The sequence below is a fragment of the Penicillium samsonianum genome, assembly GCF_028829775.1.
Source record: "Penicillium samsonianum strain IBT 33392 chromosome Unknown utg000004l_segment0_segment0, whole genome shotgun sequence".
Taxonomy (NCBI): domain Eukaryota; kingdom Fungi; phylum Ascomycota; class Eurotiomycetes; order Eurotiales; family Aspergillaceae; genus Penicillium; species Penicillium samsonianum.
In genome coordinates, this window is record NW_026643262.1 from 2,631,994 (window position 1) to 2,654,814 (window position 22,821).

The 22,821-nt window shown below is 49.2% G+C and overlaps 7 protein-coding genes across 7 annotated transcripts; 4 read left to right on the plus strand and 3 right to left on the minus strand.

Moving 5' to 3' along the window:
• Positions 1 to 212: 212 nt before the first annotated feature.
• N7471_007924 (ribonuclease P subunit p30 family protein) lies at positions 213 to 1,210 on the plus strand (the record flags this gene model as incomplete). The annotated part of the gene is made up of 2 exons (XM_057280643.1): positions 213 to 288; positions 363 to 1,210. 2 exons carry the CDS (start codon positions 213 to 215, stop codon positions 1,208 to 1,210), a joined length of 924 nt encoding a protein of 307 aa, XP_057134903.1.
• A 1,376-nt stretch (positions 1,211 to 2,586) lies between these two features.
• On the minus strand, positions 2,587 to 3,769 carry N7471_007925 (uncharacterized protein; the record flags this gene model as incomplete). Its single annotated transcript, XM_057280644.1, has 2 exons — positions 2,587 to 2,993; positions 3,067 to 3,769. 2 exons carry the CDS (start codon positions 3,767 to 3,769, stop codon positions 2,587 to 2,589), a joined length of 1,110 nt encoding a protein of 369 aa, XP_057134904.1.
• Positions 3,770 to 7,037: 3,268 nt separating this feature from the next.
• On the minus strand, positions 7,038 to 7,338 carry N7471_007926 (uncharacterized protein; the record flags this gene model as incomplete). The annotated part of the gene is made up of 2 exons (XM_057280645.1): positions 7,038 to 7,134; positions 7,211 to 7,338. The coding sequence occupies 2 exons, from the start codon at positions 7,336 to 7,338 to the stop codon at positions 7,038 to 7,040; spliced, it is 225 nt and encodes a 74-aa protein (XP_057134905.1).
• Positions 7,339 to 8,621: 1,283 nt separating this feature from the next.
• Positions 8,622 to 9,410, plus strand: N7471_007927 (ureidoglycolate hydrolase; the record flags this gene model as incomplete). Its single annotated transcript, XM_057280646.1, has 1 exon — positions 8,622 to 9,410. The coding sequence occupies one exon, from the start codon at positions 8,622 to 8,624 to the stop codon at positions 9,408 to 9,410; it is 789 nt and encodes a 262-aa protein (XP_057134906.1).
• Positions 9,411 to 9,638: 228 nt separating this feature from the next.
• Positions 9,639 to 12,655, minus strand: N7471_007928 (mismatch repair ATPase MSH1; the record flags this gene model as incomplete). The annotated part of the gene is made up of 4 exons (XM_057280647.1): positions 9,639 to 11,368; positions 11,426 to 12,356; positions 12,414 to 12,574; positions 12,625 to 12,655. 4 exons carry the CDS (start codon positions 12,653 to 12,655, stop codon positions 9,639 to 9,641), a joined length of 2,853 nt encoding a protein of 950 aa, XP_057134907.1.
• A 430-nt stretch (positions 12,656 to 13,085) lies between these two features.
• Positions 13,086 to 19,838, plus strand: N7471_007929 (ATP-dependent RNA helicase BRR2; the record flags this gene model as incomplete). The annotated part of the gene is made up of 2 exons (XM_057280648.1): positions 13,086 to 19,171; positions 19,226 to 19,838. 2 exons carry the CDS (start codon positions 13,086 to 13,088, stop codon positions 19,752 to 19,754), a joined length of 6,615 nt encoding a protein of 2,204 aa, XP_057134908.1. The 3' UTR covers positions 19,755 to 19,838.
• A 607-nt stretch (positions 19,839 to 20,445) lies between these two features.
• Positions 20,446 to 22,689, plus strand: N7471_007930 (oligopeptidase family protein; the record flags this gene model as incomplete). The annotated part of the gene is made up of 2 exons (XM_057280649.1): positions 20,446 to 20,477; positions 20,565 to 22,689. 2 exons carry the CDS (start codon positions 20,446 to 20,448, stop codon positions 22,687 to 22,689), a joined length of 2,157 nt encoding a protein of 718 aa, XP_057134909.1.
• Positions 22,690 to 22,821: the final 132 nt, after the last annotated feature.

Genomic DNA, 22,821 nt, shown 5'->3' on the forward strand with positions numbered 1-22,821 from the left:
TCAGTAGAATGAGATCCGTTCCGCCTGAGGTCACGGGATCAGAGAGGTTTGTGGGGACCCGACCCAAAGCAGTTAGTGCAATGACTGACGGATCCTCTGTTAATCCGATAGATTTTCTGGTTGCCTTTTTGGGACAGTTCGATGTGACCAAGAGCGCTGAGAAGTAAAGCAATAACTTCGACAGGCAGGGCTGGCCTTCTTTTAAATCCACCATGTTTTATGACCTGAATGTACCTTACAGCCCCGATGACCCGGAGGTGCCCCACACTCTGAATTTCCTCGCCGAACGTAAGTCATTCATTCCGCTCTGCGGCACAAGATCCGCAGTTTGGAGCACATGAGGGACTGACCTGACTTTTTAGTTGGTTACACTACCGTTGCCCTGTCTCAAACGATCAACGGGAAGCTTCCCACAAGCCTCGCTCCACCTCCTCTTCCAACAAACGCGCCGAAATCCCTCCAACTGCTGACCCGGTTGAACCTGACTCTGGCCGACCCCGCGCAGAATCAGCGCCTAGCCGCCCTGAGTCAAGCGTACGACATCGTTGCTCTCCGTCCTACAAATGAAAAGTCACTTCTAAATGCTTGCACCAACTTGGAATGCGACGTGATCTCCGTGGATCTCTCGGTGCGACTTCCATACCACTTCAAATTCAAAATGCTGTCCGCGGCAATCTCACGTGGAGTCCGTATCGAGATATGCTATGGGCCAGGGATCACGGGGAGTGGACTTGATGCCCGAAGAAACCTCATTGGGAATGCAACATCCTTGATCCGCGCGACACGCGGTCGAGGCATCATTGTGTCCAGTGAAGCAAGAAGGGCTTTGAGTCTACGAGCCCCGTGGGATGTGATCAATCTTGCCTGTGTTTGGGGTCTATCACAAGAGCGTGGAAAGGAAGCAGTCTGCGAAGAGTCGCGGAAGGTGACCGCTTTGGCTAAGTTGAAACGAACCAGTTGGCGAGGCATCGTGGACATCGTCCACGGTGGGGAGAAAGCCAAGCCTGAAGGACCCGCGCCAAAGCAAAAGGGCGCCCCAAAAGCTAAAGAAGCCGCGCAGCCAGACAATGGACCGGACAATCTCAAGAGGAAGGCTTCCATCAGCTCTGAGCCAGTCGGCGAGGACGCCGACAAGCCTTTGTCCAAGCGAGAAATCAAACGACGAGCTAAGAAAGCAAAATTTGACGCAAAAGGAGAGAATGCTACTTGATTGAAACTTGTTGTGGCGTCTTTAAATTTTTCCTACCGAGGGAGTCCGCTCCCCTCTCACCGGCAGAAGTCAGGGATATTGATATTCTCTGGCTTTCTATTAGCGAGTGTCATAAGTTGTGAGCCAAACTGGTCGAAACACTGCCCTGGTGTTTCAATTGAGACTCTTTTGAGCAACCGCTGTGACTCCAATCGCTACCCAATACACCATGATGATGTACGCGCCGCTGGAGAGCAGAACAATATGTTACCCAGAGTTATTCTGTCGTCTCTTGAATAGTATTGCTGAGCCGGTATATTGGTTACTATTACCCTTCACTTTCAAACGTGAAACATAGTCATCATCACAATGGTGCCGTTACTACGGTAGCTCCCGGGACTTGTTTACATTTTCCAGGTATAGCATAGCTGGAATAGGCATATATGGATGGATTTCAGTATCCCCTACCGGGTCATCAATACGCATATTTTTGAGTTGTTTGCTAGTGGACTCTATAGAAAACCCGCGGGTTTAACCGCTACCGACGAGCATGAAACGACGTTTGGGCTTATAGAATAATTTTCATTCATAATCAAGCCGTCCTAGCATATAGGACTTGCACTTGAAGATCTAATATTGACCTTGAACTGCGTTTCCGATAGACTTATTTGTAGGCGGAAAGTTGTATATAGAGGCCATAATTAAGCTAATTTTTGAGTATGCTAATGCCTATTGACTGCCTATTTTGGCGATTTTAGTGTTTACAAATGGATACACAACGCAACGTGTTTGGTATTGAGCTATCAATAAAATAGCCTACAGAGGGCACGACATCCTGCAGCAAAGAGTCCAGATTATTTAGGTTACTGCCCAGGTGGCTCCAAGACACTCAGTTGACACAACTTACTAATAAAAGGGTGAGACACGACTTGACATTCATCACCCATCCCTTCTTGATGGCCCCCATCCACTCGGACCAACCGGCTTCTTGAAATCCAAGCCAACTGCCATCTCCAGCTAGAGGGTGGCGAGTTGGGGGTTTATCCAGACGGTCTGCCAGATGATGATGGTAGAAGTGCATGATTCCAGTGGGCTTCAGCACACGCAGGTCTTGTAGTTCGGGGACTCGTGGGCCCTTTCACCTGAGAATTGACGCATAATACGCAATTCACATCCCATTCCTTCGCTGAGTGAAATTGATAGTCTGCGAGTAGAAACACAGCATATGGAGACAATTCTCAAGCCAATATCCAGAACTTCAACAGACTTGAAAACCGGATGCACAGGGTTGGATGTTGATGGATATAACAGAGAAGCAGAGACAATTTGCATGTTGATGGATTGATGAATTGACCGCGATCGATAAATGACATGATTTAGGAAGAAATCTCGGAGTCCTATAGCGAAGTTGGCAGATTTTGTGCTCTGCTTGTCGCGTCATTCCCAAAAGGCTTAAGTCTGTTTTCACAATACTTATAAGGTCCACAATACTCAGATTTCGAGCTCGTATTGTTGAGGGAGTCCCAACTCTTCACCATAGAGATGACGGAAGTAGGACTGAGATTTTCAAGAGAGACGGCAACAAAGGGGGAGTAAGGCTGATCTGGAAGCGAAGGTATACCGGCTGAGTAAGATATCTTGTTGTGGGTTAGTGTACGAAGGACAAGACCGAGGTATGTTGCATTGCACTCGGGGCCACAAGACGTATGCTTCGCATTCGGGCTGTTCAACAGCTTTTCAATCTGTTGTCCAAACTTCACTTGGAGCGATTCCATGTATTTTTGTCTGGCTTGATCGATTTTGTCTGGAACCATGTAGTTAGTCATTTGCTACACAAGATCTCAAAATCGATCAAGCGTTCCACCTCGCCAACAGACCTTTGATGCTTTTTGGAATCGGTAGATTGCTTGTCTGAAAGGGACCTGTTCCTTGCTGCATGGCAATTGTTTCTGTCTGTCGAAGAATATCGTTGGACTTGAAGACCCAGGCGATCATTATCCACTCTTTTGTATTTTCTGAGAACGATGACGAAACAAGCGACTCGAGATCTTTTATCCAGATACCAGCAAACACCTCGATGGCCTCGTGGCATTCAAAAAAATCGGTGGCCACAGCGATATCAGTCAATTGCGGCAGGGACAACTTTAGAGGAACTTGTCGGGAACGTCCATGAATGAGGTTCAAAATGATCAGAAGGATATCTGGTTTGCAGTCGTTGACAGGAATCTCAACAGACCCCTTTGTCGAAAGAGCAACCCCTTCAGCCCAACAATTTTTTAGCATCCGCTTGAAATAACCCGACGCAAGTGTGAGGTGCTTCGATGAAACTTGAAAGCGAGCGTAGTTTCCCGGCACATTGCCTTTACTGATGTCAATCAAGGAAGCTTCCCGTGTGAAGAGAATGATATCTCCATCTGGATCAACTTGGTGGGGCGGGTGCATGTCAGTCGCCATCAATTCAGTCGATGTGGGTTTATGGTCCTGGTCCTGGTTCTGGTCCGAAGCCACGGATGTGGACGGTGTTGGCTTTTCAAAATTAGAGCCACGCATCGATTTTCTCTTTTTGCACGGCGGTGCCATCGCAGCTTTGGTGTTGAGATATTGAATTTGGCAGATTTTCAGAAGAGAGAACGAAGAGAAAGAAGTATAAGTAGAAACCAAATTATGATTTATGTTGTCTGGGGAATGGGGTGTAAACAAAGTCGACCGGTGGATCATTTGCCTACGGCGGAGTATAACGGCAGGTATTTCAACCTTTAATATACAACATACCTACGATATAACGAATACATAATGATTGACTGTATCGGATTTTGGAGTATTGCCATAGATAGATAGATCTATAGAGTTATCTCAAGATTTTTAGTGAAAATACAACCGGACTGCTCAATTAAACTCCCACTGTCCAACGTGCCGCTATAATACGCCGTACCTAGGTACACTACTTCCTTGCGTTGATCAAGGGAAAAGGGGAGTCGCCAGTGTACGACCAGAATACTGCAGCGCAAGAAGCACACTTTCCATCTCTCCCCAGCAAGTAGAGATTCACAACAGGCGATCCAGCTCGTGTTGACGAAAGCTTTGAGGAATTAAAGATCCCTGTCACCCTGGACATGTATCACTCGGAGCATGACCAAGCGAAATCGGAATGGCAGTCCCTGAGAACCACCTCAGCAACCCATGACAGTGTTTTGATCTCGGATCAGTAAGATTTCAGTGGTGAGAATAGGGCGACGATTATCCTCCCTTTCAAGGAAAGGATATCAGAAGTGAGAAATATCTGATTCTGATTCGAAAGCAAAAATATGTCTGAAGGTCTCAAATTCAAACAAAGAATGAGCATCATGCGTAGGAAAAAATCTATAAAGGGTTTGCCCTCTGCACAAATAGCTTCTTTGTCCAAGCCCATACACAGCCAACTACTTTCCTTCAGTATAACTTCAACTTCTACGAATGTCACTGTCTCTGTTTGAGAGGAATCTAATATGAAAACAACAATCAATCCTATGAATTATATACAGAGAAGACAGAGAGGCGAATTAAAAATATAACATGGGTCTACTCTTAGTCGCTGCACCTGTCCAATCTCCTTCATATCCCCCAGCAAGTTCTCGGGGGCAGTTAGCCGCCCCTCGACCATCAAACCGACCCGGGTGAAGACATAATTTTCCATACACTACAGATTGCGTTTGATGATCCTCTGGTCGCCTTCGGGTCTCCTCGAAGCGTTTCAAGCTTGCATAAGTGATTCTAGACAGGATCGACTACACCAGACAACAAAACATGGAACGATTACAATTGCTCATTGGAGCCCAGATTTCAGGGCTTACGGCCGGCCTGTCTCCCAACAATCCGCCTTCTTGCTGCCGCGAGTATATGCAGTATACCTAGGCTTCATCTTGCGAAAGTTGACCGAGGAGGAGATATCATACTTGATGAATGCACTATCGTATCCATTCGGACACCATCATATTTGGAAGACACAGTCCTGCCTCGATCCGAACGATGATCACCGAATGGAAACCCAACTTTGGCCATGGGCCCTGTGGAAACAAAGAAATTCCCTTTGGAGCGGATGTACGACAGCTGGCATCAAGTATGCCTGTTTCGATTTTTGACTCTGGGGTTTCCTTCTGATCAGCCCCGCCCCCCCCCCCCCCCCCAAAAAAAAAATAATCAGATAGCTCTTCCTAGTTTCCGAGGGGAATACATATTCATCATCATCAAGGATAAACCATCTTACTGCGTAATAGTGACTGTCTGGCTAGCGATTTCAACAGGTCTTTCATTCCATAGTTTTTCACGATTTGAACAACCATTACCCATTATTAGATCTCTACCGGAAGGAAGGTCATATTTTACTGTTTCATCAGAGACTGTTGGGTTCGTCTGGCGTATATATCACGTCTCTAGCTTGTGGATCACCAGTGGTCTCGTAGAAGGATTTGAGGCTCCCGGAAGGACAAGCTCCCAGGTTTCTAGCCTATTGTATGTGTGTTTACTACGTTGGTGCCTTTCCCCCATGTGTATGAGCTAGGCAGTAGAGAAATCAATTCTACTTCTCTTTTCCCTTCTCAGGGCCTGGATACCTACGCTCAACAGTTTCACCCATTGATCGTGTCAATACATCGACTTCTGTTGATATGTCCTTGCTTTATGCAAACAACCCGGGGAACCAAATTCGTAATCTGTTTCTTAGAGTATTGGATTGATTATTGCCCTCCGTATGCTGTATTTTTACAATATTCCACATCTCGATCCTATCACGAATTGCCGCTAAGCATTGCCCTAGCTACAAGTTTGTACTAAGGAGCACCGTAAATAGATAGCCTGTTTTGTATCTCACAGGGCTATATTAGTTGTGATAGAAACTCTCTGGAGAGACCCGCATGTACTAAAAATATGGTGGAAATGATTATACTTTACGTATCAAGTTCCCTGGGGATAGAGCTTCATACGTGCTAAGGGCTTTTCTCAGCCCTACCAGAGTGGATGGCAATCTAACTACCATTTCTTGGCCGTGTCATCCTTGCTGTATCTGACTCTGTTATGACGCTAAAATTCCACAAGCTTGCGCATACCTGTCTTCCCAGTTTGGGCACGGCTGCATCAAGGATGTGACTTGATGTTACATCTACATGCACGTTTAAACGATTCAACTCCAATAAACTTGGTTGGTGACCTGCACCACCTAGCATAACGCGTAATATTAACATTCTGACAACAAACATGGAGGCTAAATGTCCGAGATAAGAAAAAAGAGGGGAAAATCGCATCAGTGTATCATTTAGACAACACATAGCATGTCAATCCTCGGCTAAAACATCAAATTCCTTTTTCAGTCTTGACGCCATTCTCATAGCGCTGGATCTCGGGGTAAGGTTGCCATTTGCCATTTTGCTGGCATATCATGCAAGATGAATGATGGCTGCATACCCTAGTCACTCTTCCCCTCAAACCTCTCCCTATCACATGTTTTTCGTCAAAAGCGAAGACAAAGACAAAAACAAAAATAAAAATAAAAGGAAATAGAAAATAGAAAATAGAAAGCCATGTCGTAAGTTCGTATCATCGGTCCCAGTTCTCTCCTAGACCCCCGCTAGCGTCTCCAACTCCAAGTATACATGCATTGGTGGGTTATCTCTCCAAATATGCGTCATAGCAGAATAAGAGCGTCAATCTCGGGCATGCTCGGAACTCGGATGCATGATTGGGTTCATCGACAAACTAATACATCCTAGACACGAACCAGTTCACCATCTCCTGCACGTATCCTTCTCACACCCATCAAATAGCCGCATTGTTGATGTAGCAGTAGAGTCAACGCTGGGTGAACTCGGCTGTCTACTCAAGACTTAGACAATGATAATTCATCTGGGTGGCTGAGGTTGGATGGTATCCAACCGCCCATGTGGTCTATGTTTCTTTGGAAGTTTTCGTCTTCACTGTTTGAGTTAGCGAGTCCGTGTCAGCTCAATACTTTCAAATTAGAATAGATGAGATAACATATATCTGTCTTACCTTAATGTCTGCTCTGTGTAAGTATAGTTGCTTGCTGCAGTATTGGAGGAACTTGCAACGGCCGCACTTGAAGTGCCCGTGGTGGAGGTAGATGTTTGTTGGGGCGAATATTGATTCGAAGAATTCATTGTTGTGTTTGATGATATAGTTTGCGCAGGGCAATGTTACTTTGGCACTTGGAATGCTCACAGTATTTTAAACGGGTTGAAGGACGAGGATATAATGCGCTAAGCTCTCAGGGAAAAGGATATAACAGTTGCTTTATATCTGAATCTTTACTATTATATTAACCAAGACAACATCAGGAATTCAATGCCACCAAGTTGGAATCCTCAAACACCGGTGTGTGAACTTCATCGAATTCTATATTGCAATCACTGGGTTAGGTATCGGTTCCGGAGAAACGGATCCAATAGACCAATAGCTATTACCGCCGTCATTTCGTGCGTGTCATTGAGGAGGGATCGAATATGTGAATCATTGGCCAGCGTTAAGTGTGTGCAGGTGATATCGGCCCAGTGTATTATGTCGCAGTCCCCGGAGCCTCATTTAGGGAGAAAACACGGCTAATGTATGAAAATAATTGCGGTTGCCTTGCGGCTAGCGTGCGAACCATATATTCCGAAAATCCTGTTGTCTTTTTAGATTGGCTGTTGACTTAGATCTTTTAGATCTACCCGTGCTAACCGGTCAAGTACTCCAGGGCTGCAGAGTACATAATTGTACATCTACCACAATGCATTGATACCATCCAGACCGACATTGCTATATAAAAGAGCCAATCAAATTCAAACCCATGGCTAAATGTATGCATATAAGCAAGGAAACATCCCTAAGACAGCACTGATTCCCCGCACTCCGTTACATCCATCCCACGTATTATGTCTATCTGGGTATCGACGGAAATTTGGTGTACAACCTGAAGGTCCTCAGCACGGACTCAAGTGCCAGGATATTGGATCCAACTTTGAGACAGTTCCCGTTTATGTGCAGGGACCAGTTTTAATTTTGTCGTCGTAAGAAACTGGAGTATTCTCACCGCGCTTGGACGTAGCGGCAACACACCCTGAAGATCTTGCTACTCGGTTGATATGAACACCAAAGAACCAAAAGAGTAATACAAGCAGCCATTTATGTTATTCCCCCAGTAATGCTCTCTATAAAAATGAATATGTTGAGCTGTGTTCTGTCCTATACTTCCCCGGCCCCGGCCGCTTATCTTATCACCGGAGGACGCCGACATCTCCGCATTAGCTTCATAAACCACATCCAATCCAATTTCTCTTCTTTTTTTCTCTCTCTCTTTTTTTCTCTTTCTCTCATAGAGCTGTAGACCTGCACGCTAGAAAGTGGCGGACACCAAGCGACTGAACAACACACACCTCCACACACACACGCCTAAAAGCTCACAATGGCGCCGATCCTCTCAACCAACCCGACAGTCACGCTCACCCCGGAGCCTCTTACACCGGAGAACTTCGCACATTTCGGTACAGCAGTGGTCTCCCCATTACCACGAGAACTAAATATCGCCCCTCAACCATCATCCCTAACGCCACACGACCCAACCCCGGTCCTGGCGAACCAAAACTCCGCTCTCAAGTACAGTCCTATCTCCCCGCTTCTCGACCATTACACCAATGCCTGTCTAAGCGGGCAGGCCTCCGAGGCACGCATGACCATGTTTTGCTGCTTCCCGCGCAATTTGCGCACTGTCAGCACCGGCCCCCAGCTGCCTGACAGGGAGGTCTTTGATGTGCGGATCCTTGAGCGCCACCCGTTTACCAATCAGACTTTCATTCCGATCGATCTATCGGCCCATTCGAAGGTCGGGAATGGCGAGGAAGAACCGCTGTTTCTGGTCGTTGTTGCGCCCACTTTGAAGGGACAGACCGCTACCGCGAAAAATGAGGCTGGCGAGACGGTTACTATTCGTGACCCGCCTGATCTGAATAATGTTAAGGCGTTTGTGGCGCGTGGTGGTCAGGCTGTTACTTATGGTGTTGGGACGTGGCATGCGCCTATGGTGGTTTTGGGTCGTCGGAGGGTTGATTTTGTTGTTGTGCAGTTTGTTAATGGGGTTGGGGATGAGGATTGTCAGGAGGCTGCGTTTGGAGACGGCGTTGTTGTTGATCTTGGTCGGAAGGGTCAACTTGGTCGGGTTGAGAAGGGCCCGAGGTTGTGGTCGGCTAAGCTCTGATCTGTAGACGCCTGTCTACAAAACACTTGCAAGTGTTGGGTTCTTAGGGTGAAACCGAAGAGTCCGACAGTTGGCATTGAAAATAGACGCGAGGAATGCTTTTGCTAACCTTGCTCTGTCATTTGGTGGTATCTTTAACAGGAGAAGCCGAAATATTGTACATAAATAATTTACATAGTACCTTCAAGTACATATTAACCATAGCATTTCATCCCAACCACGCTGAGGCTAAGGTTGATCCTCATCAGCAACTCGAGGTGGTGCAATTTCATCCCTCATTTCCTGGCGGACCCGCATAGCCAGTTCGAGGGTGTCTTTGGGCAAACCAGCCAGTTGGGCAACCTTCAGAGCATGAGACTGGCGATTGACACCTTTCCGCAGCCGGTGAACGAAAGAGAAGGCACCTGAAGCCATGTCTTTCACATCCGTGCAGTATCTCGCCAATTTCTCAAAGTCCTCTGTCATATCCGCAAGGGCATGGAAATGAGTAGCAAAAAGTACTCGAGACTGGTTGTGATTGTGTAAATGATGGAGGCACGCAAAGCTAACAGCTGTACCATCCTCGGGTGTTGTGCCTCGGCCCACTTCATCCATAATCACAAATGACTTGGGCGTGGCTTGTTTGAGAATAGTAGCTGTTTCCAACATCTCTACCATGAAAGTCGACTGGTCACGGAAGAGGTCATCCGCTGCACCAATTCGGCTGAAGATCTGATCGACGATACCGATCTCGGCATAAGCTGCGGGTACGAAAGACCCGACTTGCGCGAGGATTGTGATCAAAGCGTTTTGTCGCAAGAAGGTACTTTTACCTGCCATGTTTGGGCCAGTAATGAGCCAGATCCGCTCGGAATCACCCAGGAAGCAATCGTTGCTCACGAATGATCGTCCTTGTTCCTCTAAACCCAGTTTGACCGTGGGATGTCTTCCACCGACAATCTTATGACAGGTACCGTCGTTGAGAATAGGCCGCACCATTTGTTGTTCTTGGGCGAGAGTTGCAAATGAACACGCCACATCTAACTCATCCATGACTGCTGCGTTTCGGCGAATTTTGACAAGATTCAGGATCACCTCACGGCGCAGACGTTCAAAGATCGTTTGCTCCTCTTGACGGATCCGAATCTTCACGTGGTCCATTTTGACCCCTAGCTCTGTCCAGGCTGGTAGATAAAATGACCGGGTAGATTTAGTCGATGAGACATTTCGAGTGACCCCCAAGTCTTCTAGGGACTTTTGGGATATCTTTGCCCCTTTAACGTGGCAGATGTGGCCCAACCCTGGTGTCCATTTAAGGCTCAGGGCTGACGAATCAACCGAGTCACGGAGACGTTGAGTCAATGAAATCTTTTCATCGCCCAACCGTTCCAGTTCTGCGTGGAGTGCATTCAAAATTTTACTTGCGTCACGCCTCATAATCCAGGTATCTAGGGGACCGGAGTCCGTATCAGCCATAACTGTTCGCTCGCCCTTCTTTGCTCTGACTTTTTTCGGCAGTGCTTCGAGCTCGCTGGATGTGGCTTCATCCATAGTAACCTTTTGTGCCAGACTGGCTGCCTCTGCGGCAGTACTATCCTCAATGCGTTGCTTTTGCAGCAACCCTTCTTCGTCAATGGCCGCAAGAATTTGATCCGCTAGCGCGATGGGACCGTCGAGGAAAAGCCGTGAGATCATGATAGTAAGACTATGATTCAAATCTGAAGTGCTGGATGAGACCGAAAGTCTATTGTGATCTAGAAGAACTTGTCTGACTTCCTTAGAGGCCTCAATGGCACGGGAAAGACAAATCAAGTCATCCGGGTCTCCTTTCCCAAAAGCGAATTTCTGGACTAGACGTTGAGAATCATGGCTGCGCTTCAAAAGTTGGATGACGCTGTCACGGAGCTCCACATGTTCGATGAAGACCGAGACAAGGTCCAGACGCTCATTGATGACTTGTAAGGAGGTAGACGGGGAGGCTGCATGTAATGTATTAGTAAAAGTCAACAAAAGCGGTGGAAATTAGTTGGGCATACTCAGTCGGTCTCGCAAAAGCCGTGCACCGCTTTTTGTAGAAGTCCTTCGCACAGCATGCAGAAGACTTCCTTTCCCAAAACCGTCTCTCGCTGTTTCCAGAATCTCGAGACCACTCAGACTGTTACGATCAATACTCATTGATTCATTCAAGTGTCTTCGAATTGGAGGCTGAAGCTTGAGATTCGATCCTTGCAACTGCACACGAATGTACTCAAGCAGGCTGTACCCAGCTGCTACTTCCTCCGGTGCGAATGAGGCGCGAGCATCTTCAGGAACCGGAGACTCTAACATTGTCCCCCATTCAGATACCGGTTTGAATGCTCCAGGGTATTGGAAGAAGGTGACAAGGCGATGATCATGTCCAACGAGCATTTGTAATTCATGTCCAATAAGATCTTGCACATTCTGGTCTACCAGAATCTCACGAGCTCCAATCCGGGCGATCGCAGACGGAAGCATTTGAGTCGTTGTGAGCTGAGTGAAGAAATCACCAGTTGAGAGGTCAAGCCATGACAATCCTACTTGTTGGGGCACAGAGGACAATATATGCTGATGCGATGATTGGAGGTCGTTGTCGGCATGTTGATTCAATTGCGATTGCAAAGACGGGAGGTCCAAGTATATGGCTAGCAGGAAATTATGCGCAGTAGGATCAATAAACTTCTCGTCAATCAGCGTGCCAGGTGTGATGATCCTAGCAACCTTCCGATCAAACAGGAGACCTCCTGCGCGTGCCTTGTCTTCTGCATTAATGGCAAATTCCTCGCTAATAGCCACATACTTGTTGAGATCTCCGACGAGGGTTTTGAGAAAACGATCAAGCTGGAAGAAGGGGAAGCCAGCCATCGGAACCGGCCCGCCATTGGTCTTTTTGGTCGCGAGCTTGAGATTGAGCAATGGTGCCAGCTCCTCTGCTTGTTCAAAATAGAGCTACAGAATACAATCTTAGCATGGAGTTTTCTAGCCATGTAGTCCCTATTATCGTACCTCATAGAAACCCCCGACTCGGGTCAAGATAACACAGTTCTTGAATGTCTGCATATTGTTTCGGTGCCCCTGCACCACAGTCGGGTAACGGGGAGCCTCATCCACCCGATCATCGTATGCCTCGAGTTTCAAAACTCCTTGAGGAAGGTCTTTCAACTTCACTGTTGTTTTAGTTTTTGCGCCTCGTATGTAGACTTTCGGTGCGGCGGACACGGGTGGGTGTATGGAAGTTCGACGCGCATGGTGACATATGGTCCGGTGTATGTGACAACGATAAGATGAACGTATCAAAGTCGTTAGAGGCCTCATATAACCTGGCATTAAATGAGAAATAGACAGACCAGGGCGCATTGTTGCGACGCGCTCTAAACCATTTGGGGTGGCAGAACCATCCAAGCTCCCCTCCTTCCGCCTTCGCCACCGAAATCTTCCCGAGCTGCACTCTCCTTGACTTCATCTATCTACAACCTTGGCTGATATTTCTCCCTTACAAGTGACATTACTTGCGGCAGGAGGATGAGCCAGGTTTGTGAGACCATTTAAAATTGATCAATCGCCGACATCTCGTGTCTTGGCGCGGCCTGAATCTTGACCCTCCGCAGGCAGATTCTTGTCACAACTCGCTCTTTCTTTCATCTTTTTTTTTCTTGATCCAGCCATACAACCACCAAGATGGCGGACCAAAATATTTCGCAGTACAAGTACTCGGCGATGTCCAACCTGGTTCTCCAGGCGGACCGTCGTTTTATCAGTCGTACCCATGACGAGCCCACTGGAGACCCGGAGTCTCTCGCGGGTCGCATTGGGATCCGGGAGATGGGTGGACGAGTCGCGCGTGACGACGCGCCCAAATCTAAAAAGGCAGCTCCGACAGCTCTCGAGCGGGGCGCAATCGGTGAGGGTGAAGATGTGCTTTTACGCGAACAGAAAAAGCGCCACCGCGGCCAACCAGCACAACTACGGGGCCAGGGCATCCTTTCAGCAGCCGATGCCTTCGTCGAAGGCTTGAAATATCGTCCTCGCACACCCGCCACACGAGCCACTTATGACCTTATTCTCACAATCACCGGCAGCCAGCTAGGCGATGTCCCCCATGAAGTCGTTCGAAGTGCCGTCGATGCTGTGTTGGAACTACTCAAGGACGAAGAAATGAAGGATTTCGATAAAAAGAAGGAGATTGATGATCTTCTGGGAACCTCAATGAACCCCAAGGAGTTCAACGAGCTTGTGAACCTGGGCAAAAAAGTTACAGACTACGATGCCCAGGACGAGGAGGAAGAGATGGAAGGCGGACTCGATGAAGAAGGTGGCGAACTTGATGAACGCCAAGGTGTTGCTGTTGTCTTCGACGAAGATGAAGATGATGAGCGCATGGGAACCGTGGACGAAGTTCGAGACGAGGACGACCTCAGCGACGAAGAAGAAGAGGATGAACAAGAACAGCTCGCAATCGACGATGCTGCAGCAGCCCAAGACGAAGACGGAGATGAAATGGTCATCGATGGAGGTCTTGGCCGAACTGATAAAGCCGCAGAAAAGACTGGATTGAAGGTCTCCGCTCGCGAAATCGACGCTTACTGGCTGCAACGTCAAATCGGTGCCATATACACAGATGCTCACATCCAGCATGAGAAAACAGATGAGGCACTTGAAATCCTCGGCGGAAAGGACGAGGATGGAACATTAAAACCCCTGCGCGATGTTGAGAACGACCTGATGGAACTCTTCGACTATGACCATCCCGATCTCGTTGCTAAACTAGTCACCAACCGCGACAAGGCCGTCTGGGTTACCCGCTGGAGAAGAGTCGCAGAAGATCCCGATGCGCGCAATCTCGTGGAGATTGAGATGGTCGAAGCCGGTCAACGTGCCATCCTCGATGAAATCCGTGGCAAAGAAGCTGGTGACGAACTCGGAGCACCACCAGATAAGAAGATGAAGTTCGACTTGATGGATGTCGATGTTCCTTCAGGCCCAACTACCGACCAAAAACCCGCCGAAGGTCGAGAGGCTGGCATTCTTCAGCCCAAGAGAACGATCAATTTGGAAAACTTGGTCTTCCACCAAGGCAACCATCTTATGACGAATCCCAATGTTAAGCTTCCCCAGGGCTCAACTAAGCGAGCATTCAAGGGATACGAAGAGATCCATGTGCCACCACCCAAGGCCAAGAAGGAGGCTGGAGAGAAGAATATCCCGACTACCGACCTGCCGGAATGGGCCCGTGTTGGATTTGGAACCTCAAAGGAACTCAACCGTGTGCAGACAAGGTGCTATCCTTCAGCGTTCCATGACGATGGAAACATGCTTGTCTGTGCTCCCACGGGTTCCGGAAAGACTAACGTTGCTATGCTCACGATCCTTCGAGAAATCGGTAAGAATCGCAACCCTGAAACGGGAGAGATTATGCTGGATGACTTCAAAATTGTATACATCTCTCCCTTGAAGGCTTTGGTTCAAGAACAAGTTGGCAACCTTGGCAAACGCCTGGAGCCTTATGGCATCCGAGTGTCCGAGCTTACAGGTGATCGTCAGCTCACCAAGCAGCAAATTGCCGATACCCAGATCATCGTCACCACCCCTGAGAAGTATGACGTTATCACCAGAAAGGCAACCGAGACTAGCTACACCAACCTTGTTCGCCTTGTTGTCATCGACGAGATTCACCTTCTCCACGATGAACGTGGCCCCGTGCTTGAGAGCATCGTCAGCCGAACGATTCGCAAAACCGAGCAGACTGGAGAGCCCGTGCGAATCGTGGGTCTCAGTGCTACCCTTCCCAACTACCGTGATGTGGGAAGCTTCCTGCGCGCAGATCCTGTCAAGGGCATGTTCCATTTCGATGGCAGCTACCGTCCTTGCCCCCTCAAGCAAGAATTCATCGGTGTCACCGAAAAGAAGGCCATCAAGCAGTTAAAGACGATGAACGACATTTGTTATACCAAGGTCATGGAGCAGGTCGGGCAACACCGAAACCAAATGCTTATCTTCGTCCACTCTCGAAAGGAGACTGCCAAGACCGCTAAGTACATCAGAGACAAGGCACTTGAGAATGAAACCATTGGTCAGATTCTGCGCAGTGATGCTGCTAGTCGTGCCATTCTCTCCGAAGAAGCAGACTCTGTGGATGATGCTAACCTGAAGGATCTCATGCCGTACGGTCTCGGGATTCACCATGCCGGTCTGAGTCTTGCCGATCGTGATTCAGTCCAAGCACTTTTCGCCGATGGAAGCATCCAGGTCCTCGTTTGTACAGCGACACTGGCCTGGGGTGTCAACCTTCCCGCCCACACCGTCATCATCAAGGGAACCCAGGTCTACTCTCCCGAGAAGGGTGCGTGGGTCGAGTTGAGCCCGCAAGACGTTCTGCAAATGTTGGGACGAGCTGGGCGACCCCAATACGATACCTTCGGCGAGGGTATCATTATCACATCGCAAGCTGAGATTCAATACTACCTCTCGCTCTTGAACCAACAGCTTCCAATTGAGTCACAGCTGGTGAGCAAATTGGCGGACAATCTGAATGCTGAGATTGTACTTGGCAATGTTCGTACCCGCGACGAAGGTGTGGATTGGCTAGGCTACACTTACCTTTACGTTCGGATGCTCCGATCGCCTGGCCTGTACAGTGTTGGCGCCGATTATCAGAACGATGATGCCCTGGAGCAAAAGCGAGTGGATCTTATTCACTCTGCTGCTGCGGTCCTTGAGAAGGCCGGTCTCGTCAAGTATGAAAAGAAGACTGGACGTCTGCAGTCGACTGAGCTTGGACGTATCTCTTCGCACTACTACATTGGTCACAACTCAATGCTCACCTACTCCCAACACCTCCAACCCTCCATCACGACCATTGAATTGTTCCGAATCTTTGCACTTAGTGATGAGTTCAAGTACATCCCAGTTCGCCAGGATGAGAAGCTTGAGCTTGGAAAACTGCTAGGACGCGTACCCGTCCCTGTTAAGGAGACCATTGATGAGCCCCATGCCAAGATCAATGTTCTTTTGCAGGCTTACATCTCCAGACTCAAGCTCGAGGGGCTTGCGCTGATGGCAGACATGGTCTATGTCACTCAATCTGCTGGACGTATCATCCGCGCGATTTTCGAGATTTGCCTGAAGAAGGGCTGGGCCTCAGTTGCCAAGACAGCTCTCGATCTCTGCAAAATGGCCGAGAAGCGCATGTGGCCAACCATGTCCCCCCTTCGTCAATTCCCCCACTGCCCAAGAGATGTTTTGCAGAAGGCGGAACGCATTGATGTGCCTTGGGGCAGCTATTTCGATTTGGATCCTCCCCGCATGGGTGAGCTTCTGAGCATGCCCAAGGCTGGACGTGTTGTGTGCGACTTGGTGTCCAAGTTCCCTCGACTCGATGTTCAAGCTCAAGTGCAGCCCATCACGCGATCCATGCTGCGTGTAGAGTTGACCATTTCCCCCAACTTTGTCTGGGACGACGAAATACATGGCAATGCTCAAGATTTCTGGATTTTGGTTGAGGACTGCGACGGAGAGGAGATTTTGTTCCACGATCGATTCTTGCTTCGTGCTGAATTTGCAAAGTCCGAGATGAATGAGCACCTTGTCGAATTCACTGTTCCTGTCACTGAGCCGATGCCTCCCAACTACTTCATCTCGCTTGTGTCTGACCGATGGATGCATTCTGAGACGAAGATTGCCGTATCCTTCCAGAAGCTGGTCCTCCCCGAGCGCTTCCCTCCCCATACACCTCTGCTCGATATGCAACACGCACCCGTCAAGGCACTGAAGCGTGAGGACTACCAAGCGTTGTACCCCAACTGGCAGCACTTCAACAAGATCCAGTCTCAGGTCTTCAAGTCAGTATTCGACACCGATGACAACATCTTCATTGGTGCTCCCACAGGAAGTGGAAAGACTGTTTGCGCTGAGTTGGCCTTGCTTCGTCACTGGTCAAAACAGGATAGCGGCCGTGCAGTTTACATTGCGCCCTTCCAGGAGCTTGTCGACCACCGGCTAGCTGACTGGCAGAAGCGCCTTGGTGGGCTGGATGGAGGCAAAACCATTGTCAAGCTTACGGGCGAAACCACAGCCGATTTGAAGCTTCTGGAACAGGCTGATCTCGTGCTTGCCACTCCTAGTCAGTGGGACGTGTTGTCTCGCCAGTGGCAGCGACGTAAGAACATTCAGACAGTGCAATTGTTCATCCCCGACGAGCTTCACTTGCTCGGCGGCTACGCTGGATACGTGTACGAAGTGATCGTGTCTCGCATGCACTACATCGCTCTCCAGACTGAAAACGAAATGCGCATTGTTGGTCTTAGTGTGCCTCTTTCCAATGCTCGGGACATCGGAGAGTGGATCGGTGCCAACAAGCACACGATTTACAACTTCAGCCCGCATGCCCGTCCTGTGCCTCTGGAGCTTCACCTTCAATCTTTCACCATCCCTCACTTCCCATCCGCCATGCTTGCGATGGCCCGCCCGGCCTATCAATCGATTTTGCAGCTCTCCCCCGACAAGCCCGCTTTGGTTTTCGTTCCAAGCCGCAAGCAGGTCCGTGCGACCGCTGCAGATCTCCTCTCGGCGTGTGCCATCGATAACGATGAAGATCGTTTCCTGAACGCCGATGTCAGTGAGCTTACTCCTTTGCTTGAGCGTGTCCACGAGCAGACCCTTGCCACATCGCTTTCTCACGGTATTGGCTACTACCACGAAGCCCTCAATGCCACTGACAAGCGCATTGTCTTGCACCTGTTCAGCATTGGTGCGATTCAAGTGCTGTTGGCTTCGAGAGATGTGTGCTGGGAACTGGATATCACGGCTCACTTGGTCATCGTTATGAACACTCAATTCTTCGATGGCCGTGAGCATCGCTACATCGACTACCCCATCAGCGATATCTTGCAGATGTTTGGCAAAGCCTCCCGTCCCGGTCAGGACAAGCTTGGCCGTGGTGTTCTTATGGTGCCAGCAGTGAAGCGTGACTACTACAAGAAGTTCTTGAACGAGGCCTTGCCTGTCGAGAGTCACCTGCAGGTCTACCTCCACGATGCCTTTGTCACTGAAGCTAGCACAAGAACCATCTCATCCACCCAGGATGCGGTTGATTGGATGACATATACCTATTTCTATCGCCGTCTCCTTGCAAACCCCAGTTTCTACGGTCTTAGCGACGTGAGCCACGAGGGGCTCAGCACGTTCCTATCAGAGCTGGTGGAGAACACATTGAAGGAGTTGTCAGAGGCAAAGATCATTGACGTTGATGAGGAAGATGACAGCGTTTCGCCTTTGAACGCTGCCATGATCGGTGCTTACTACAATATCTCATTCATCACAATGCAAACCTTCTTGCTGTCTCTCTCGTCCCGGACGAAGCTCAAGGGCATCCTGGAGATTGTGACCTCGGCGACTGAGTTCGAGTCTATCCAGATGCGTCGCCATGAGAATCACATTCTCCGCCGCGTGTATGATCGTGTACCGGTCAAGATGTCAGAGGTTTCCTTCGACTCTCCTCATTTCAAGGCCTTCGTCCTCCTCCAGGCCCACTTCTCCCGCATGCAGCTCCCTCTTGATCTTGCCAAAGACCAAGAAGACATCGTTCGCAAGGTCCTCAACCTGCTCAGCGCTTGTGTGGATGTCCTCTCATCCGAGGGTCATCTCAACGCGATGAATGCAATGGAATTGTCCCAGATGGTGGTTCAGGCCATGTGGGATCGTGACAGCCCTCTGAAGCAGATTCCCCACTTCTCTCCTGATGTGATCAAGGTGGCCAATGAATACAAGTATGTATCATCAGAAAAATATCTAGGCACATTTGCTAATCTCCCTTTGTACAGGATCAACGATATCTTCGAATTCATGGAGGCCATGGACCCATCGGAGAACAAGGACTACGCTACTTTGGTGAAGCGCCTCGGCCTCGACAACAAGCAATTGGCGCAAGCTGCGGCTTTCACCAACGAGAAGTACCCCAACATCGAGCTTGACTTCGAAGTTGAAGATGCCGAGGGCATCACTTCGGGCGAACCCGCATACCTCAAGGTCAAAATTGAGCGGGACATCGAAGAAGACGAGGAGCCTGATGCTACTGTCCACGCTCCATTCTACCCCAGCCAGAAGATGGAGAACTGGTGGTTGGTTGTTGGTGACGAGAAGACCAAGAGCCTGTTGGCTATCAAGCGTGTCACCATCGGTCGCAAGCTCGAGCTGCGCCTAGAATATGTGGTCCCTACACCCGGAGATCACGAGTTGACTCTCTACCTCATGAGCGACAGCTATGTTGGCGTGGATCAGGCTCCTACGTTCAGTGTCAATGCGGCAGAGGGAATGGATGAGGATGAGAGCGAGGAAGAGGAAGAAGAGTAAATGTCATGATTTGGTTTACAATTTGTAATAATAGCTATATTTCCGAAGTTTTAGAATTGTGTTCCATATAGGATATTGTTAATTAACTACACCCTTTTTGGATAATCCCTCTTTTCTGCCTACCACACTCCACACCGCCTTCGTATCAATCTCCCTATATAATAGTAGTAAGACGGCAGATACCTACAATTTGTATATAAACCACTAACAAAATTAAGTCACTTTTGTCATATTGCGTACATATATGTACATATATATAGGATCAAACAAATTAATATTCTAATTATAGTTTACACCTATTAGCCTGCGTTCTTCTAACTCGTTAATTTTATCACCACAACTATCAAACCTATCAATATGGCCTCCCTAGGCCTTAATTATCTCTATATCTTACACATGTACTTTACTTTTTTCCCAATGTAACACTGCATAAGCAATGCCTGCAAGGTACGTGGCGCTTAACCCGATCAGGGCCATAAACCCCCCGCATTGATCACGCTCCCCAACCTCCTCCTTCTCCTCTTCTCCAACTCCCCTCTTCTCATATTTCTCTCTTTTATATCGTCAATAGCATACTCAGTTGTGTTTTAACGTATTTTTGTTTATCCTAAGACCCTGTTCATACCTTGATTTAAGCTCAATCCGAGGAGGCTCCCCCGAGCTTCCTATCTGATCTCCCATACGATCTGATATGGCCATTCGGAACATGAAGTTCACTCCCGAGTAAGTAATGTTAATATAGTTAACAATTAGACATCAAAATCTTCATTGAGCAATTTAAGAGCACTGTACTAACACCAACCCCTCTAGGGTCCTGCTCGGAGCACCCAGACGGTCCTCAGCCATCCCCAATGCGGCCGGCACCCTAGCAGTCTATACGCAGACATCCTACTCCTTCGAGTCTCATTCCAAGACCAATGAAATCCGCGTTATCGATATCAGCTCCGGCCGCTCTGCCCTTATCACCAACGACCCCGGCGTCAGTAACCCACAGTGGGTGGACGACAGCGACAAACTTGTCTGGCTAAAGACCAAGGGCAATGGCAATACAAGCTTCGTCGTCGGCGATGCCCGCCAGGCCGATGAAACATACACCGCAGGGACTGTCCCAGGCCCCGTATCGGACCTGAAGGTGGTCCTTCTGGAGCCAGGAAAGGTAGGCTTCGCCGTGACAGGCAAGGCCAACACAGACGGATCGCTGTACAATCCCCATGATGCGAAGAAGCCCCATACAACCGGTAAACTTTACACATCTCTCTTTGTTAGACACTGGGACTCGTATGTCGAGCCCCAGAAGAACACTATCTTCTATGGCTTGTTGGAACAGGCTCCTCTGTCACCGGCCCGTCGACGGGCTGGGAAGTACTCGATCTCGGGCCTCACGAACTTGATCGCGGTCTCGGGACTGGTGGGCGTTGAGTCGCCGATTCCGCCTTTCGGTGGTACTGGGGACTTTGATATTAGTCCGTCGGCTATTGTCTTTATATCGAAAGATCCTAACTTGAACCCCGCGACTCATACCTCCTGCTCGTGCTACTACGCTCCCATGTTCTCGTGGACTAGCATGAGTGAGCCCGAACCGAAGATTTGCAAGGTTACCGGTCTTCAGGGAGCGATGTCGTCTCCTGTCCTTAGCTCAGACGGTAGCTCTCTTGCCGTTCTGGCGATGCGCGAGGATGGGTATGAGTCTGATAAGAACCGTATCCTGTACGTTCCCAACCCGTGGAATGGAGATATGATCGAAATTTTCCAGTCGGACGATGGCGAAGGACTCTGGGATCTCAGTCCCTCGGCCGTGTCGTTTGCTCATGATGACAAGTCGCTGTTCCTTCACGTCGAGGAGGTTGGCCGCGGAGTTCTTTACCAGCTGCCGTTAGAAAATGTGCACACAATCAAGCCCGACTCTCTAAAGAGACTGACCAGGTCGGGATACGTGAACGATGCTGTTCCCGCAGCTGCCAAATCCCCCAAGCTGTTCGTGTCTAGCAGCAGCCTGGTCGATAACAGCCTGTGGACCATCATCGACCCGGCTCACCCAGATGATGTCCAAATGGTATCCTCAAACGGACGGGGCGGCAGTGCATTCGGCTTGTCCTCGTCCCAGGTCGATGAGATCTGGTTCAAGGGAGCCGAAGACCACCCTGTCCACGCGTGGGTCGTGAAGCCGTCCGACTTTAAACCCGGGAGCAAATACCCGCTTGCGTATTTGATCCACGGTGGACCGCAGGGCGCATGGAATGATCAGTGGAGCACGCGCTGGAACCCCGCTGTTTTCGCCGAACAGGGTTACGTCGTGATCACCCCCAACCCAACAGGCAGTACTGGCTACGGGCAGCCCTTCACCGACGGAATTCAGGGACAATGGGGCGGTCGGCCCTACGAGGACCTGGTCAGGGGATTCGACTATATCGAGCATCACCTAAATTACGTCGACATTACGCGCGCGGTTGCACTGGGCGCCTCGTACGGCGGCTACATGATGAACTGGATGCAAGGCAATCTGCTCGGGCGCAAGTTCAAGGCGTTAGTCACCCACGACGGAGTGTTTAGTATGACCTCCCAGATGGCTAGTGAAGAGCAATACTTCCCTCTGCACGACCTGAAAGGGCCGATCTGGAAGGTGCCCGAGAACTGGGCGAAGTGGGATCCGTCGCGGTTCACGGAACACTGGCAAACGCCTCATCTGATTATTCACAACGAGCTGGATTACCGTCTGACCATCGCAGAGGGTCTGGCTGCGTTTAATGTGCTCCAGATGCGTGGCATCGATAGTGCGTTCCTGACATTCCCTGACGAGAATCATTGGGTTCTGAACCCCGAAAACTCGCTCATGTGGCACCGGACCGTTTTGAACTGGATTAACAAGTACGTGGGCCTCCCGGCTGTGTCAGAGGAACCCGATCTGTCACGCGGAGTGGGCAGTCTGTCGCTGTGATAACAAGAGTCTCTTTGATTTGGCTATTTGGGCCAATGGGAGACTCAGCTTGAATATGAAACGTATATGATGAATATTTATGAACATGGTTATTGTTCTTTTCTTGGAAACAAAGGGACAAGGAGGTTCTGC